Source organism: Lycorma delicatula, chromosome 2 (assembly GCF_047948215.1).
Source record: "Lycorma delicatula isolate Av1 chromosome 2, ASM4794821v1, whole genome shotgun sequence".
Classification (NCBI taxonomy): Eukaryota; Metazoa; Arthropoda; class Insecta; order Hemiptera; family Fulgoridae; genus Lycorma; species Lycorma delicatula.
Window position 1 is genome coordinate 152,193,957 of NC_134456.1, and position 20,975 is coordinate 152,214,931.

A 20,975-nucleotide genomic window follows, 5' to 3' on the forward strand; every position below is an offset into this window, starting at 1 on the left:
CTCTGAAGCATGCCTAACTGTGAACCCGAAGGTTAAACCAAAAAAAAAGTGTATTTTTAAAATTCTATTTTGAATGCTAATTTTTTTCAATTCATTTCTTTGGGTAAGTTCATCTTTTTATGTAAATTCTTTTATTACTTCTATTTTTCTAATTCCTCTATATATGTTTTTAATGTTAATGTTATTTTTTTATTTAGTCGTTTTATTAGATATTTACTTTATGTAAAATGTTAGTTTGTACTCTTGCCTATTCGAGATCTTCTGAGAGGATTAGAAGGTCGTCTGAGAAAGCTAAATAGTTTTTATTTACTTATTTTTTTAAATTTATTTAGGAATTTTTTTAATGTTTATTTAAGCCTTGTAAATATGATTTGTTGACAGTCAAAACAGATATCATGATAACAGTCGAAATGCGCATTTGGTTATACATTATTTTATTTATTTGTGAACGGTTTTTGAATGTTTACTATAAAGTATACTGTTAATAGCGAATCTCATTTTTACTTTATGTAAAAATAACTGTGAATTTATTATACTACACGTAACGCAATTATGTAGAACTTCGATCATCCGAACAATTCTAATCGATCCAGCATTAAAATATTTAAAAAATATTCATTAATTTTTTTTTTGAAACTTCAGACTTCATTTCTTTCGTAATTTTGATCCGATGAAAAATTACTAAAGGGAGTATAATTTACAGTGGATATAGTATTACATGAAATAGACACAATCAAGCAGTTTTAATATTTTTTTTATCGAATAACTGAGATTTTCCATATTTATTTGATTTACAGCAATTTTAATTCGGCCATCCTTCGTTTAAAGAAATGTGAGCATAGTGATTGTGTTGTTTTAGAATTATTCAACCTTATAATCTATTTACTTGATATTATAACCTAATATCAATTATTATAATAATCTATTATTTATATTATAATCTAATTGATATTCTCAATTGTTTTGACATCAAAGCGGTATAAGAAGTTTCTGATTAATTCGGATTTTCATGCAACCGCACAATGTCTGATCCCGTTTAGTCGAGTGATCAGGGTTATATGTACTATTTTGCAATTTTTTTTTATTTTTGTCTATGAAATTTGTTTTGCGGTATCCTTCGCCATTACAATATTTCCAATTTTAAAAAGTTATAAAATACACCCTATAAAATACACTCATTTTACAACCTATGTTATGTTAATAAAACAATATTTCTAATTGAAAATTCATACGACGCAAATTTTTTCCAGATAATAAAAAAATTGAAATATTTATCCCATATAATTACATATTTAAAATATTTAAATGTCACTAAAGATATTACATATCAAAATATGAAAAATATCAAAATATATAATATTTTGATATTACATATCAAAATTAAATAAACAGATATTAAAACTTGTTACTTTAAATAAAGGTGCCTGTGTAAACCGCTGACCTTTTACAGTTTTCCAGTTCATCATATCACAGGGATTTTGCGGAGGCGTACTTTTCAGTGGAAGTGCACGACCCAGCAATCCCCACCGCTTCCAATACCCACACAAGTACTCCATCGATATACCACCTCTGAAACAGCCAACCTATTCGACGTACTAAAATGCTTCCATCGTATTTTACAAAACTACCAGCAATAAAGCATTAAATTGACACAAAATGTGTATTCATTTATTGGATATCAGTTGAAAATATGATTAAAATAATATGATTCAAAATCTATACGACGACCAATAAGTAACACATTTAATTTAATAGCTTTATACAATTAAAAAGTTTATTTAATATCCCCACCAGTAGCTAAAAAACACATACAAAAACAAAAAAAAAGTTGTGTTGAAACAATCTTTTTTTCTAGTCGTTTTTTTATAGCAAACAAAATATTTGTGGTTGCAATGAACCAACTAGTTTTTTTTGTAAAAAATATTGTATAAAAAATTAAAAGCAAATAATCAATTCTAACACTTTCTTTGCTGACATTAAATGTCATAAAATCTATATTTTCAGTTTTTTCTTTCCTGATTTTATAGCTGTAACAAAAGTATGGTAATCAGTCAAATAACTCCGGTTTATATTAAGGTCGGTATATGCGTACATGCTTATCTACCATTTAAAAAAGAATTTTCCGCCGCATTCTTTCCTTAGCCAAATATAGGAAAAATCCTATTTTAATCTTTAATCATTTTATTAATTGCAAATTTTAACCGAATTTTTTTATCTTCCTAAGCATAGTAATAGTGCAACTGACCCCAAAAAAATACTTTGGGGGCAAGATTGGAGACAAAGAAGTCGATCAAAGTTTAAAAAAGGTATATTTAAATTATTTTTTCTACAATATAAGAAAAAATAACTGATGCCCGGAAAGTATAACAACAATTACGTCACATCTTTTTTTAGCAGGTTGACTGCTATACCCGAAACAGCAATACTCACTACATTGCTTCAAAATATTTTCCCCCAAATTTTGTTCTTTTCAATCTATACATTTTCTATAAAGAATTACGTTCTATGCTAAATTTTGTATAATTATAAATAAATTTGGGCTTCGAAGCATTTAAGAATGGGACGCAATTTAGTGTTTCATTAAAACAAATTAAACGAAAGATACATAAATTTAAATACGTAAATACAAGAATAGAAGATTTTTTTTTTTAAATATTTAAACAAAAATATTTTCATTATTTACAAGTTGTTTTGATTTACCTATAATTATTTCGATTAATTAGTGATTAGAAAAAAAAATCCTAACACGTTTGCGTAGCACATTCCTGGCATTCTGTTTTAACGTATTTGCCGACCTAAATAAAAAAAAATTGCTTATAAAATTACCTAAATAAGAAAATTAAATCACTGGATTGTCGTAATTTGCTCTACTACAATGTGACATTTTTGTTCTTGAAAATGAGAAAAAAACTTACCGGTTGGTAATCCACTGTTGCACTAAGACATCAAAACGGGTCTCAAAGCTCGGCCATGCATATAACTTGACCCAGAATCGGATTTCGTAGAAGACAACCTGTTCAGCTATTTATATATGATTTTTTTTAAAGATGCATAGTAAGTTAAATAGAAAAAAAACGCAATATTCGTAATACCGTAACAAAGAAGTTTCCTAAATTTATAGTTTCACAGGAATAATTATCCTACCTAAAATTTCATGTATAAACTAATAGTATAATTAAAAAAACCGGCAGAACACTCTAGTAAACGAGGGGCGTTTGCCCTGGATAGTCTACTGCTTAGGAAAATATTATAAATAAGCCTTTACTTAACACCTCGTAGATTTGCTTCGGCATACAATTAATTTTGTTAGGTGTTTATGGAATCCCATTACTCGCTGATTTTCTCACAAAGAATGTTAATCAGTGTAGGTTGTTGCACACAAGGAGTACCTTTTATTGGGGTCATAAATTTTTTCCTAATCAATGAACCGATTCACGACTGATTTCGCTGTTTGCTGACGGTCTCGACGCTGCTGAAAAATTATATTGGTTCCTCAAAAGACACATTCTATTCTACTGTATACATACAAATCTTAATTCATAATCCCATCCTTAGTCTATTCAAATTTAAATGGCATCAATATCAGCGTTTCTATTGCGACCCAGTTTTCAATCATAATTTTCATCGCGCTATCCCTCTCATTGTATAACAATGTATACAATAATAGTGCATTTTAATAATAGTGCGTCAAAATAGTATTTTGACTCTATAGCTACACTACGATCTTAATTACAAGCCTTACAAATTAATAAGAACAAGTAAATTTGGCATCACCGACCCCCTGCATTAACAATACCAGAATCGATGCCTCTCTATTGCTCTCTGTCTTACGTCCACCATATCGGACATACTCGCGGCTTTGCGAGAAGTTCCGATTTGTCTCTTAATATTCTGGAACGTCGGCTCGACCGTCTTGCGCAAACGAGTATAAATGCTGCACCTCGTTCCCACCAACCAATCTCAGTCGATTCGATCCTTCTATCGCTATTGAATCTATTGTGAATGTGTATGTTGTAATTTCCGTGTCAACTGAAACAAGGTATTAAATATTCATGGCAGTAGATTTATTCAGTATCATGGATAAATTTTTAAGTAGGCATAAGCGAGACAAAAATTCTAAAATTTTGTATTTACCAGCGCTGAAGTAAATGAAAAGAAAGTCCCCCCCCCCCCGTGCGTCATTTGTTCAAAACGTTTAGCAGCAGACAGCATGAAACCTAATACACCTAAACGACATTTGGAAATGCTTCGTTGCGAGTACGTTAACAAACCCCAAGAATTCTTCGAATTCAAAATCAATGAAAATCATATGAAAAGCAAACATAATTTTTAAAAAAAACTTTGAGAATGACAAAGGTTTCTTGCCTTTTACAACGTTTTTATAATATAGAAAAATGAGAAAAGCCTCACACAAATGATAATCAATAGAACTCAAAGCATCAGCACTCGCATTATTTGCTATCTTAAATGATTTTATAAACGAAGCAAACATAAAGTGGAAAAATTGCGTCGGAATAAGCACCGATGGTGCTCGTTCAATGTCTGGAAGATTCAAATATACAAGTACTTGTATAAATTTCACATAAATCTTCACTGTTTAAAAGTTCCAAAAAATGGCGCAGTCAATGCCATATTGGTCATATATCAGGAATATCTACTTTATTTTACGTAGAAGCCAGGACTTCGACGTAAAAGGAATTATAAGTATAGAATCTAGTATTGAATTTTGTGATTTGAAAAAACTTAAGGCTAAAGAATCCAAGAGCGAATTAATATCTTTTCTGACATAAATGTAGTAAATCTTTGTCGCAAAAACCGCGTTCTTTCTATGTCATGATATGAGATTAATATTAGTACGTTTTTTTTCTTTTCCTGTTTAGCCACCGGAACCACCGTAAGGTATTACTTTAAATGATGAATGAGGATGTGTATGAATGTAAAAAGTCTTGTACAGTCTCAGATCAACCATTTCTGAGAAGTGAGGTAATTGAAACCCAGCCACCAAAGAACACTGCTATCCACATCTAGTATTCAAATCCGTATAAAAACAACTTCCTTTACTAGGATTTGAACCTCAGAACTCTCGACTTTGAAATCAGCTGATTTGCGATGACGAGTTCACCACTAGACCAATTTGATGGGTTTAATATTAGTATTAGATTTACCAAACTTAACGTCTTTTTTCTTAGATCGTTTGCCAGACTTGAAGTGGCGATTCCCACAATCAACATTCTTAGGTCTCGATGTTCTATCGAACTTTAGGTAACTTTAGTATTACCTTGGATGCTCTTGATCTTATTTTTCCTATTTACTACAAGAGCCCAAGAAGTTGATAAATTTCGGTTAATTTCCATTTCGGTTTTTTCCGAGAATTCGTCAGATGTTTTGTTTCTTGAAGGAACGTCGTCATTATCATTAGTAAAATTGGTGTAAATAATTGAAATCTCGTGGATCATACCATCAAAGTCAATATGATTACAATTATAACGCTTAGGATTACTTTTTTCACCGCTTTTCAAGGCAGGCCATATTTTTGTTCCGTTTGAAGAATATGATTTTGAATGTTTATTAGCCACAACATTAGTGGCACAGTACTGAAGATGTTAGCTGAGGCACCAACAAGAATCGGCGATCTAGGCGAAGATCCCTTAACAGTAGCGATTACCTCACAAATCACACGCTTCGCATGCAAATTTTCTTTTTGAAGCGAATGTTCTTCAGCTTCAGCTTTAACTTGTGATACTTAACACTGCATATTATTTATAAGCTCAATTGCAGCATCCTGTAATAATGATTGGATTACGCACAGAACAGAAGAGACATCATGTTTAAATGTAATTTGGTCAACATCAACAGTAGAATTCTGGGACTCAACGTTATCTGCTCGATCATTATCATCTTCTTCAGTTGGCATTGATAAACTACTCTTGGTGAGAGACTTGACACTGCCGGGGAGTAGGGTGACCACAACCGTACTCCTTGGCACGGAGATTACGTATAGACTTAGGTTTAATCCAAGGCACAATTAATCAAACAGGTTTTGTAGTAGGTGAACTGCTATGCTCATTTTAATAAACGCCATGCAATTTTCAAACATGCAAAAACGGAAGTTTAAGCTAGGGGATAAAATGCACACTATTCTAAGGGATAATGAAATGTTATCTTATGTTTTACGATCTCTTAGGGCAATCAGTTTATATAAATTTGCGCAGTGTGTTCCAATGGAACACACATATTTGCCATGAATCAGACGGTAATTTTATAATTTTATTATTTTTATATTTTTATTTCGCTTTTAGCATGCGCTACAGGCTTTTTACATTGAACATGTATGTTTGCATTTCTGGGTTTTTAATTTTTAATTGATTTCTAATGGTATATTTGTTTTAAAACCAATACATCGTGTTCGGGCGATGATAACACGAAATGTTTTTCACCCACGAAAAAAAGCGAGCCTCCTACATACAACCAAAAATTATTTTTTTTTTATTATCATTGTCGTAAAAAAAATATTTTATTTATTAAAATATTGTTGCTATGGTTTGGCTTTAAATCCGGACTACAGTCTATATTTTATTGATATTAAATCCATTTAATATTGACGTTAATAAAAAATAAACTGTAGTCCAGATTTAAAGCAAAACTTAGTAACAACATTTTAATAAATAACTTCTTTTTTTTTAATTTGCGCCGAAGGCAAACGTGTAACAGGTTCGACACTATAGTAGCAAATAATATACACTAATTTCATTTTTGTGTTTTGTATAAAAGATGTTATTAGTTTAAATTTTCTATCAATTTTATTCTATGATAAAAATTGGTCCATTTAATATTAATTTAATTTATACATCTAGGATAAAAGAACAAGAAAAATTTGAAGATGAAAAACAAACAATTCGGAATCATTTATTTTTTTTAATCTTGTTATATTTAATATTCTGATTATGTGTGCTTGTACGTACAACCGATTTAAAGTTTTGGTGGATTAGAAAAGGAAATTTTACACTCCGATGCCTTTGATATAAGACAGGTTAACGTCGAAAAAACGTAATAAAATTCTATTTTATTCAAAATTATTTTATTTCCTTAAGGTCCATTCAACGGTGTTTTTAATTTTTCACACCATATTAAGATAATGCTAAAATTCTACTTAAAACTTAAAATTACTTAAAACGTAAAAATTCTTTTTACTGTCACCGATATTGGTGTAGTTTAGTTTTTTGCAACCGTATATAATATATATAATAACCTGTCCCGCATTTATAACTTAAAATAAAAACTTTTTTATAGTATTTTAACTGAAAATTTCGTTTTCCTAATTTATAACTCTGTAATTTCCATAGTTTTTAGTTGTTCGCCTAGAAAGTAGGCCGGTAATGTTCTATGTAAAGATCCGGAGAAACGTTGTCATTAACAGATTTTCGAGAGTAAGCAAATCAGACTTCCAACCTGTTAAACTAGTAAATCTATATTTTAAGAAAGCCTGTCTACAGTATTCTCCCCGTTTCGGCCAGCTGCCGCAGCATATGTTCTGCGGAGTCTGGTGGAGAAATTCAGGCTTCGCCCCAACGTATATTATCATGTATATTATCATCAAACGTGAGGCCTATTGTCCTTCGGCTAGTGGATTTGACGCTTTGAGTAAGATGTGAGCCCCGATTTGCCTTTTGCATTTGTTTTCTCTTTAATATTTCTTATTAAAGAGAAAACAACCTACAACCTCGATCGATAGTTTGCCGGATGGTCGAATTGGCCTAAAGCAACAAGTTGCAGAAAAAGTCACGGGAAGGACAGTACTTTGTCCTGTCCTTCCTGTTACAATCGCCTATTCGGTGGCCTTCCCCACACTTTACACAGTGGAAGGGTCTCGTGCAATCCTTTTTGGTGTGAAAGTACTGTTGACACCTCATGCACTGCACGAGGCCTATTGGTTTCCGCAATGTTTCCAACAAAACGTTACAATTCGCAATGTATTATAGCTCAAGTATACTTTCATTGGTCTCCTACGACTCTAGGTTCACGAAAAATGTTGATGTTGGCTCTTTGGATATTCCGTGGCGTGCATTTACTACTTCCCTCACCCTCTGTCCGTGGCTTTCGATTTCTTCCCTGATCATCTCCAGTGGGATCGAGTGGTGCAGGTTCCTAATCACAACATTAAAGGCTCCATCATCCTTACCCTCCTGGGATCTCTATTCGACGACGTTAATAGATAAACCAAGTTTCTTGATTGATGATATCAGATAATCTTCACAATCAGACGTCCCATCGTCGATCATATCAGCTGATAACAGAATCCATCTTAACCTCTAGGTTTTAGTAAATAAACATAAATTTATAGGAATAAAATTTCCTGAGAAAGTAAAAAATGAATAATCAGCTCAATAACCAGTACTGCCTATCAAATTGAAATAAAAATTTTACCTCTGACAAGTAATAAAATTCTGAACGTCTTCCGTGTTTTTTTTTTTTGTTTTTTTTAAATAGATGGCAAACTCTGTAGCGGAGGGGTAGCGTCTATGCCTTTCATCCGGAGTTCCTGGGTTCGATCCCAATCAGGCATGGCATTTTTCATACGCTACAAATTTCCATTCTCATAGAGCAAAATGACAAAAGCAAGTCGATGCTCGTCTCAAAAAAAAGGTAATCTTTTTTAGTTCAGTGTCCATTAAAATCTCAGTTTTATAAACCGATAAATCTCATTATTCATGCAACCGTTCGATTCACTAGTAATTTTTTCAGCTTGTGTGTGGGATATGAAAATGGAATTTTGTAGCGTATGAAAAACGCCATGCCGGACCGGGATTCAAACCCGGGACTTCCGGATGAAAAGCCGAGACGTTACCACTCCGCCACAGAGATTTAAGGTTAAAGCATCGAATTTGAAATTACCGCTTTTATTTTACATTTTTTAATTCAAGTTTCAAGCAAATCTCTCTACATTATCAAATAAAAAAATGTTTATTACGTAAGATTTTTAAGTTTATCGATTTATTTTACTTAGAAATAAAAATAACACACACACATATATATTAGCAGATTTTATGGCGAACAAGTTCAGTTCTATAAAATTATAAAAGCTTATACAAAAAAAAATCCTTTTAAAAATGTTAAATCAACTCAAAGAAACAGGAAAAGAGTAGACTATTAGGGTGTTCTATCATTAACTAAGACGCTATTACCGAGTTACAGGGGGATCTTCTTAAGTAAACTTTCCCTTTTAAATTACCTCAAAGAGAAAAATCTGAAACTTGTCAGCTCTTCTTTTAAACAGTATCAGCTTAAAAAAACCTTCATTGAAAAAACTGATCTCACAAATAAATCCTAAATACGAGCGCGCGCGCACGCACAGAGAGATACAAACCAACTTTTCTGTGTCTGTGTATTAAGATATTACTGAATGGTTAGACAAACATTGTTTAAATAATGAATTATCACAAAATATAAACACAGTAAAAGGTTATCGTAAATGCTACATACATCCTAAAATGCATCATAAATATATCCTAAAAGAACTTAAGAAAATTATGTCCAAGCATTTTTCAACGAATTAATAAAATATTTATTATGAAAAAAGATAAATAACAAAAAAGCCGGCGAAGACTTGAATAAATTTACCAGCTTCACCGGATGTCAATTCTATCTGCAAGAAGGATTCCATTCGATAAACTATTACTTAGAAGAAAATTAAGTGGAACATTAAATATTATACAAATAAACAAGTATGTAAAAAAACGATTCTACTATTTAAGTACAATTTTGAAATGCGAGACTCATGAACCCCTCTCCCTCTCCTTAACCATGAACTCCCTCTCTTCTTAACCGATGGTAACCAAAATTAAATATATCAATGACCCGTACTCAGAAGTCATCTTACAAAATTTCATAAAAATCTGTTAGTCCAGTCTGAAGATATCAGACAGAATGGTAATCGACAAAAACGATTAGGCTTGTTATCTTCCTTAAGATTATCCCCTTCTATCTAAGAATGAAATCGCCTAAATACCAGTGATATAATAATATAATGGCATCACCTAATCTGTCCGTACTCAGAGATCTCCTTTAAAGCCTGATGTTAGACATTCATAACGTATGGATCGGGAAAAGAAGAATAAAAAAGAAAATTATGAAAATCGATTATTTCACTCATCGGAGATGGAAATTTTACGAAGGGCTTGTATATCGCTGAACAAAATTAAGAATGAATAGGTGTATGAAAGTCTTGGAAAGCATCGAGATTAAATAAAATTAAAGAAGATAAATTATGAAGGTATAATCACGTTATGCGAAAAAATGTATAAACCATATGAAAAAAGACACAGTCCCAATACATCTTGGGCGATCAAATTCGAATTAATGTTTATAAAAAAAACAAAAAACAATGAAGATCTTTCAATTCAATTATCTAGCAGCAAAAGTAAAAATAAACATGGAAGCTAGAAATGCAGAACCTCCTCCCAGTAACTGGTATATGCTACAAAATACTTATTAATATAGTCCCAAAATGTCTCAAAACGTAACAAGTTTTCAAACGGGCGTCAGGTTATTTTTGTATCATTACGAAATTATGGACGCCCATATGTATGAATCGCGTAGGTCGATATTTATAAAACTAAAAATATTGTTAACTTATCTTTGTGTTTATATCCATGAATGTGCAATCTTTGCTAAAGAGTCGCTTAAATAATCAGTCGCTTATTCTTAAAAATGAGCAATACCCACCTCTGTTAAACCGGACAGCAGAAAGTTATCGTGTAACTCAACACAAAACTTCGGCTTACAAGAAAAAGTCTTATTACGATTCTGTAATCATTATTAATAATAACCTAAACATTTAAAAAATCTTCCCGTTAATTTATTTAAAATACAATTAAATAACATTACATTGTCGATGAATTTTTATTAATAAAAAGTTGTCTACGAAATAACACTTAAAAAATTCTGAATTTTCTACATCTCCTATCAACATGTACATAAATATGCGATTAAATAATTTTTGAATTATGCGGTTAACTTTCGAATTGTCAATTATTTCGTAGTAATTTTTTAATTTTGTATTTTCATATTTATCTTAATATTATATCACGTGTTTATATTTTAAATAATTATTATCGATAACTATTAAATGTATTGTTTTAGGTTTCACCACAGGTTTCCCTTTATCCATCCAGGTAAATGCTAGCGAAGTTCCTTTTTAAATCAGAGCAGCAGCCCTTATAAAGATAATAGTGCTCTTCTACATATTATTATTTATTTATTTTGTTTTTTGTGCAACAGAACAGCTTTACAAAGCCTTCATATGTTGCACAGTATTACATGAAAATATATACAATAGTTACAATATCTATAAACAGTTATAAGTAACAATTCATACATAAGTTGAAAATACAATAATTAAATACATAAATATCAGTATACAATAATAAAACAAATTATAAATTTACAACATTGGAAATAATAATTAATGTTTAAGTCACTATTTACAAAAAGTTTACAAAAGTACATTAATTTCGTAATATTACATTATTAATATTTACATTATTATTATTAATAATAATAATGCAGTCTTTTTAAATTTACAAACATTATTTACATAAAAATTAAATTTACCAATTAGAAACTAAAAACGTACAAACACATTTAATAATAATAATAATAACGGTAAAATTGTAACAAACTATAACAAGTTAATTACGCAAAGCTTAATTGAAAATGAAGCATTAAATATGCTTCCAATTAAATAATTGAATTATGAAGCCGATCAAAAATTAGCAAACCGTATGTTCAAGAATATCTCAGATGTTTCCAATAGCAACGTTACATATACTTTTTGAAAGAACGACGAATTCGTGTACTAGTACGAATCGTATATTATTAATTCGCTTCTTTTACGCAATCGTTTGTTCTTCTAATTGATTTATCTTATATGACTTCTCTATAAAACAATATTCTCTACTGAAAATTGCAAACTTCAAAAACAAAGTAATTAATACAACTTCAAAACCCATTAATATTTTTAATTAATTAAATATAACCTAAATAAGTAGAACTCAGCGTATAACTTTCAATAAATATTTACGTTTTTCTTTTACTGATAAAAACAAATTCAGCGTCACTGAATCGAGTACGTGACTGTAAGTGTTTAAACCTAATGCGTAAGAGTTAGCAAAGTATACTACGATCAGAGCCAACTGTGCCAGGATATTTATACTTATTTTTAGTAATCGTTTAGTCCACGGAACATTAATTAAATGTATCTACCTTATTACTTACAAACACGCGCGCGCGCGCGCGCATCCGCATAAAATAAGCCTAATCGAAGTACTTAACAGCTATCAATTAGAAAACCAGGAATAATAAAAATAAAATTAGATTATATGTTTTACTCTCGTACTCTTAAGAATCGAACTATAAAAACGTAAACAAACAATTACCCGTATTATTATCTAAAATAGCACGGTACGCCTTTGCCTGTGACTTGAATCTTTACTAATTTGTTTCATAATAATAAATAATGTGAAATAATATTTCATTATTGACAATGCTTTCAAAAAAAGTCGGCAATGGTTGCATATTCTGCTTTTAACGGAAAACGTTAAGCGGAGTATTTATTCTACAGAGATGTCATAATTTTGTGAGAAGGGTAGTTTAATTAGTAGAAGTAGTTTCATTAATTACTACCTATACTGGTTTTGAAAGATATTTCTAGAGTTTGTAAAAAAAAATCGATCTTATTAAAACTTTTATTTTGAATTGAATTACATAAAAAGATTATTCAATTCTTTGAGTAAATGTTTGAGAAACGGTACCCGTGGTGATTCCCTCCCTTCCTTTTTTTGTAAACTTAAATTACAAACAAAATTAAATGTCACAAATGATTCGTATTAAAAGCTCGTACGAATTTCATCAAAAATCTGTATATCCAATCTGAAAAAACCAGAAAAACTGACAAAAAAAGAAAAAATATATAGGTTTATTTATCTTTCCACTCCTGAATTAAATTGCCCAAATATATAGCCGAAGTGGCATAATAATGTAACGGAATCATTTAATTAGTACATAACTATCGCTTTTAAGCCAAGAAACGATAAAAAATAAGAAAGAAATTTGCCCCCACCCCTATAAAAGGGGTAGAATAAATAAGACCGAATACTAACAGAAACTATCTAAGCTACCTAAGAAGCATAAAATTATGTAAAAAGAATTTACCCAGCCTTTGAGTAAAATTTTGAGATACGGAACTCTGGAGATTTGTATTTCACTGTCCTCTTGATCGGCTGTGACCAAGATTAAACAGCAGCAATATCTCTACACAGAAATCATCATGCAAAAATTTATGATAAAGTTGAAATAAACCTGTAAGTTTTGATTGAAATGGTGTTGCCGTTACTAAGCAATAGTCAACAGATAAACGGAAAAATGATAAACTTATTATTTTAGATCGATGTGTGTGTGTTATCAAACGATAAATTATTTTATCCAAAGATATCAAGCAAAACGATTCCTGACGAAGGACATAAGGTCTGCTTTACTCTCCCCACTTGACCATTTGTAACTAAAATTAAATTGTATCAATGCCCCATACACAGAAATCATAAAACCAGGTTTCATCCGATCCGGTTTATCCTGTCTGTAGATATTAAACAAAAAATAGGCCAACATATACACATAATAAATACGTATGTACGGCCGACTGACTGGAAGGCGGGGGAAGGGGCCTCTCTTCCAAAAACATCGTGTTGACTGTCAGTACGAGAGTGTCTATTCGAATCATATAAGCAAAGACTCACCATATTATTATGTCTATCGTATTATTATTACGTCATCGTATTAACACTAATTTCTATCTAAGAATTTACTGAGCGATAACTAATGTTAACACACAGTAGCAAATAACAGATAGTGATGACAATGAAACAAAACATGTTTTAACGCCAGGTAACCGACCAACTTCTAAAAGGCATATCTCAGGACTGGACGACTTTGATAGACGTATGGTAAGACGAACAGTTTATAATTTTTACCTGCAAAAACATTGCGTTCCTACAGTGAAAATTCTATTACAATACTTACGAAAGAGTATTAACTTTCAAGGGCAGCAAAGCAGTTTGAAGTACATTCTTCAGAATGTACTTCAAACAGAAGGGCCCAAAATAACAGAAACTATTAGTTGAAACGCCAGACTCTCGAAAACAAAGAATATTTTATCTGAGGGTAATGAAGCGTTTCAGAAATCAAGGACGGTCCATAATTTATCTCGATGAATCGTGCATACTTAGCAATCACCTTAGAAATCAATTGTGATCAGACAATTTCAACAATGGTGTCCGACGTCCAAAAGGGTACAGATTAATAATTATTCATGCTGGCAGTGAAAAAGGTTTCGTCTGAAATACCTTGACAACGTGGAAAGCGACAAATCAAACTGCGGACTATCGCGATAATGTAAACAGTGATATGTTTATGAAATGAATGAAAGAAAAATTGCTGCCACATTTGGAGCCAAGGAGTGTTTTAGTTAAAGACAACGCTCCTTACCATAATATTGAAATCGATAAAGCCCCGAACTCAATGAGCAGAAAACAAGATATGAAAGATTGCCTTGTGAAACATAACAATCCTTTCACCGATGTTATGTATGTGCCCGAACTATACAAACTGGTAAAACTGCACAAACCTAGATTTTGCCGCTACATCCTTGATGAAGTTGTTCAAGAGAAGAGTTATGATGTCTAAAGACAGTAGCCATATCATTCGAACCTCAACCCAACTTAACTCATATTGGCTGATGTTAAAAGCTACGTCGCTAGTAAAAATACATCTTGTAGTTTTCCTCGAGTTCAAGCGCTAACCGAAGAGAAGAAAACTAGCATGGGCCAAGAAGACCGGGTAAGGAAGTGCGCCACGTAAAAAAAAATTGAAGAAGAGTACTTATCAAAGGAAAGTGAGATCGACAACCTCGTTGAATAGTTCATCTCACTGGAGAGCGATTCTGACTCCGAGAGCAGTGATGAAGACTCAGATGACATGAGCGGGATTGAGCCCCTTGAATGAAAAAGTGAAGGTATTTCTTTAACGAGTTCGTAATAATTATTTCTAAATTATATATTAATGAGGTGTATTATCAAATAGTTTAATTTTGATGAATGTTAGTTTAGCAGTTCACATTAGCCGTACTACAGGTGTCAGCCGATAGAAATGAGAATGATGTTTTCGGTTAGGTTAACGGTACGGCCGCGCGCGCATATAGTTTGGCTCAACAGTACATACATTCTTCCGGAAATGAAACGTCCAGATGTGAAAACCCCCAACACACAAAATTTCATCTGATTACCACACTGTACCTTATACACTACACCAAGTAGCTATACAGTAGTACATCTATACACCCGGGAAAGTAAAATGAAAAAAAAAAATTGTCAAGGGTGTATTGATATACCGAGGAAAGTTTTTTTTTCATTTTACTTATTCGACGAAATTTTTTTTAAACGAATTATTTTTCTTATAATTATGAAAAAACCTTAATTTATATTCCTTGTTGGTCATTTTATTAGTATGCCAAAATTTATACTATTTTTTTTATTATTTACAACACAGATTTGAGAAATAGAATTTACATTAATGATTATATGTATGAAATTTGTAAATAATCAAGTTAAGTTGTTACAACATTATCACTTTTGTCACGTACATCATCATTCATCATTATGATGATCGATTGATCTGGCGCCAGTTCACTCTAAATTAACCGAAAAAATATATCATAAATGTATAGATTTGCTTCTCTTTTTTTAATGTAAGTAGTTGTTATTTTATTTATTTATTTATTCTTGTATTAAGCTACAATAATAAAAATTACGTTAAAAAATGTAATTAAGTACTTAATATTGAGGTTGGGGAAAACTTTTTTTATATTCTCCTAAAACTGGGAGTATTTTTAGAAAGGTTAAGATTAAATTAATTAATTAATTTAAATATTATTGAATATTACAAACGAGTGAAAATAAAGAAAAAAATTCGATAAATTTTTTAATTTTATTACAAAAAATGGGAAGTCTGCAACTCAGGCTACTAAAAAAATTGTGATGTTTATGGATCTGATGTGGTATCAGTAGTGTGGAACAAAGCTGGTTCAAACGTTTTTAATCTGGACATTACCATAAAACAGTTTTAAACCGTTTGAAGAAGGTGTGATACAAAAATGGGGCCGCATAATTTAATAATGAAATTTCAATGGATCGAATTTTCTTCTGCGAAAGGTTGCTAAAACGAAATGAAATCGAATAGTTATGAAACGCCTTAAACAGTGGTAAATCCAAGATTGACGCCAAGAAAAGTGATGCCGTATGTGTGGTGGGATCGAAAAGGAATCGATTTATTCTAACCTACACTGTCAACAACTGGAAAGATTAAACCAAGCGATCAGAATCGATCGATAGGAAAGATGTCGTATACAGTCAAGACAACGCTTGACCCCACACATATTTGATGACTCGTTGAAAATTGAGAGAGTTTGACCGGAAAGCTTTGATGCATCCACCGCTTAGTCCTGATTTCCATCCACAAACTACGGTTTGTTTCAATCTCTACAGAATTCTACGGTATAAAATTGGGTTCAAAAGGTCTACGAAAATCATTTTAACTGTTCAGTTTTTCCAAAAAAATAGAGTACTTGCGTAAAAACACAGTTAAGCTTTATCGACAGAAAAAAATTAATAATTATTTACAGAAAAAGATGCTATCAAAATACAACGAAAAATGTGATGCCATACTGAGTCTCCGTATCCTGCAAATTAATGCAGCCAGATAGATGTTGATAGTATGCCCCAATTAGGATCTCACAGCCAGTTAAAAAAAGGGCTCGAAAAGTCGGCATGGCAGTCAGATTGTTAACAGACGGAGCAAAGGTGTCACAAAATATTCACTAGTCTTTTGATAGTATATCAAAGGATTCACTGAAACGCATTCATGCAGCTTATAAGAAATCACGGCATTGACAACGATGTTTTGCGTCAGGTGACTCTCAAAATGCTCATTCATATCTCATCAATCGGCAGGGCGCTCATTTCGAACATCTTTTCTAAAAATATGATAAATATATAAAATGCTGTTAATGTAAATAAGTTAATTTAATTTTAATTTGTAAGTGATAAAACTAAGATTTTAAATAATCAAATAATCAGATCAACTGAAAGATCGGATCATCAAAATACAGTATTTTTGTTTTAATAAAATAATTTAGAAATCCTTACCCAGAAATGCAAAATTGGAATTCTGTAATACTTGTTAAAACCAGAAAATTTAAATGCCTAAGAATGCTTGCCTCTCCTTAAAAAAGCTAAAGGTTTAGTAGAAAAATAGAAAAGTACGAAAGAAAAATCTTGCAGAAAGTCTTCCAATCTATAAAAGCAGAAAAAAGGATCTGGAAAATACAGCCCGACGAAAAACTGAGAAATTCTTTAATGCAATAAAAAGGAAAAGCTTCAATTTTAAGGCCACCTTTAAAGAATAAATAATAATAAAAGATTAACAAAGAAAATAATCGATCAATTCGTAAATAAAAGTGGAACTAAAATGGTTTGCAGAAATCTCTAAAGATTTAAAAGAAGAAATAACCGCAAAAGATATTAAAAATAAAAAAATTAAAAAAAAATAAATTAAAAAGGATTCTGGAATAATTCCCTCCAAAAAAGGAGAAACAAAATTCACACAAGAAAGAACAGAAAACGCTCAGAAAGAAAAAAAATCTGGGAAAACATTAACGGATAATAAAATAAAGCTAAATAAAAATCGGTAGGCAGTCCTTCAGTCGGCCAAAATCGAAAAAAGAAGTGAGCATTAACAAAAACAACTGCACAAATTTGTGTTGTGGTAAGGCACAAAATCGGATAATTTTTAATGCTTCTGTTTTATGTTTTAAAACAGATTATAATTAACTAAATTTTTAACTGTATACACTAATTAATACGTTTTATTTCAAAAATAAAATGCTTGTTATTTTTTAAACTGATTAACAAACATCCTGTGCCAGTACCTGAGTTATGAAGTGGTTTCCCGTTTCCTTCTTTACTGAGACAAATGCATATTGCACTCCATAAAAAAAAAAACAAAGACCAAACCTACATATATTGCATATATATATTTATATGCAGCCAAATATAGTGCTAAATTTCCACTTTGATCGATGGGTTTTCGAGATATAAAACAAAAAAGGTGTAGAGATAAATTTGAATATGCTCCCAACATTAAATCAGATCGCTTTAAGACTTAGAAATTTTAATAACTTTATGATTCTTTTATCGTACTAAAGCTCAATTTCCTACAACTACTATACAAGAAACAGATAATTCAAAATAGCGGTAACTACCTGTCCTCTTTTTAATTTTTCCCACAATTCAATCCTACCAATTCCCATTTATTTTGAGCCGATCCAGAAGTACTAATCAAAATACAATCACAGATACGTGTTTACATACATACATCTTTCTGGAATTTTTATCAATTTTTAAAGGATTTGGGGATCCTGTAACATTTACATTTAGAAAAAAACCTACACTCAAATTTAAATTTTCATGCAGAAATACTTTTAAATATTAGAATGACATCATTAAGGTATAAAAATCAAAACCGAGCAAATTACAACGGTGAAAAGATAATTTATAATTATCTTGTTTAGTCAATTTATCATAATTCTGACGCATGTGAAGAAATGCTTCAATACAAACTGAACTTAAATTCTTTCTCCAGCGGTAATCATATTCAGAATACAACCGATCCTTGTGAAGAGATTGAAGGTACCACATACACACACTTTTAGGACTGAATATATCAACTGCATTTAAATGAATTTGCTACGTTAATATGCAACAGTATATCCAGAGATAACCGAAGAAGACAAACGGGAAATACCTTCTTCATTTATCACTCTTCCTTTTTACTCCTGTCATTTGGGATGTTTGTTGTTTATGAGAATAGCTATACCGTTTTAGGAGTATGTTTCAGTTCATATTACAATAGAAAAGCGTATAAAAAAAATTAAATAATGATAAAGCTGAAATTTGTTTAACCTTTTTATGACTAATCCATCCTTTGGCCAATCAAATCAAAAGTAATTCATAAAGAGGTTTTATATTTTTTATACATAAATAAATCTTGTGATAGATTCTGATATACATAACAATGAACTTTTAAATAACTTTGAATAACCGATAATAACAAAATATATTTCCATTCGAAGAGCGTGCGCGCGCACACACACACACTAAAAACGTGCAAATTTACAAAAAAGAAACTCTTAATAAGTTTTTTCTTTATACAGACCCATCAGATATTAAAAATTATACGGTATTCAGTAATTTTTCTTAACATAAATTTCTCCATTTCTAAGTAAAATAAAGTAGATCTTTTGTTTTTGTTTCTTTTTAATAGTAATTACAATTTTTTTAAATACATATCTTTACAATTATAAAAACACTATTTTCTATTACGAAAAAACAATTATTTACAAATAATATACAAACATTGCCATATGACGTCATAATGTAAAACAATTAAAATACTCCCATTACCATAACTTCGTTATCTATTTTCAAAAAGTTTAATTTTTGTATAAAGTTTAATTACAATTACCAGGTTTTTTGTTTTAATAAATTAAAAACTAAATGAGATGCAAAAATTAAAAATTGAATAAAAATTTTATAAAATTATCTATTATCTATAATTAGTTCTTTTTTTTTTTTAAAGTCCATACAAATATTAACAACGAATGTATATGTATTAAATACGTAGATTATTATTGTTATATATAAACAAAGTGTGTGTGCATGCGCATGCACACATTTCAATGATAAAGGTTACACTGAAAAATATTGATTAAAACCAGCGCTTAAAACCCCAAAATTTATTTTTTTCTAACAGATTCCATCTTCAGTACCGTTATTTAATATTATTTACTTAACTGTCTAGTAATTTTAAATTACATTAAGTATAAATGCATTAACCCGTTTTTATTCATAATAATAAAATTATTTTATCAAATTAAAATGTATTATTAGTAAATAAATTATTTGAAGGTATAATTTATTTCCTATTGTATGTTGTTTTTTATTTTAAATTCTGACGTAGTCGGAAAATATAAAATTCATATTGCAGTATTCTAACCAAAATATTCTTTGAAATTATCGGTTCGATTTAATTTACGTATATCGATTGATTATTTTATATCGCACAGATCATAAATTAGGTTTCAATTTAACGAAAATTTTATCTAGCGTTAACGATGTTAAACACAATTCGTAAAAAAATTCACGGAAGAGTTTAAGTTTAAAATTTTTTTACAAAACGAATTATTAAAAAGACCTTTGTAACAAAATTGTTATACAATAAATAAATTACATCACATCGATATGAATACAAGTTAACATACCGTTCGGACTATAACTTCCATCCACCCGGGGTGCCGAAGAATAATTATCAAAAGGTTTTTCTGATGCAGGAGCGACTCTGAACGATGAATTGTATCTCCAGGCGCACAATTCTTCAAAACCGCAACGCAGTCCTGCAAGCGAATTCCAAGTAAATACCAAACCCGCTTGCAGCACTAGCACGAGATAAACGGAGCGGGTCACCATCTTGCCTCCATCAGACACCTCGTCTGGCCGGGCAGGACCCTCGACTCTAGCGCCACAAGCGATATAACTCCTTCCTACGATCCACCCTGAACCAACCTCCACCACCACACCCCACCCCACGACCGCGAGCGACCTAACGCTTAAAAAACGCATGCGCGTCTCGCCCCAATCATTATTCAATTATATTTCATTGTCTTTACGACAAACTTAATTTCAAAAGCTATAATACCTATACAATTAAAATGCAATCTAACGTCCGAATACAACCGACGGATTATAAAGCTTTATGAAATAAATATACATCGACGAGTACAAAAATTATGAATAAATAAAACAAATAGTAAT

At 31.0% G+C, this 20,975-nt stretch overlaps 1 protein-coding gene across 2 annotated transcripts in view; it reads right to left on the reverse strand.

Annotated features, from left to right (window-relative positions):
- The window catches only part of Alk (Anaplastic lymphoma kinase), a 316,961-nt gene extending 296,266 nt beyond the window's left edge, over nt 1–20,695 (reverse strand). For both annotated transcript variants that reach the window (XM_075356481.1, XM_075356480.1), the window contains exon 1: nt 20,426–20,695. In XM_075356481.1, coding sequence (XP_075212596.1) covers nt 20,426–20,630 — 205 coding nt within the window. In that variant the 5' untranslated portion in view covers nt 20,631–20,695. The remainder of the gene's footprint in view (nt 1–20,425) is intronic.
- Nucleotides 20,696–20,975: the final 280 nt, after the last annotated feature.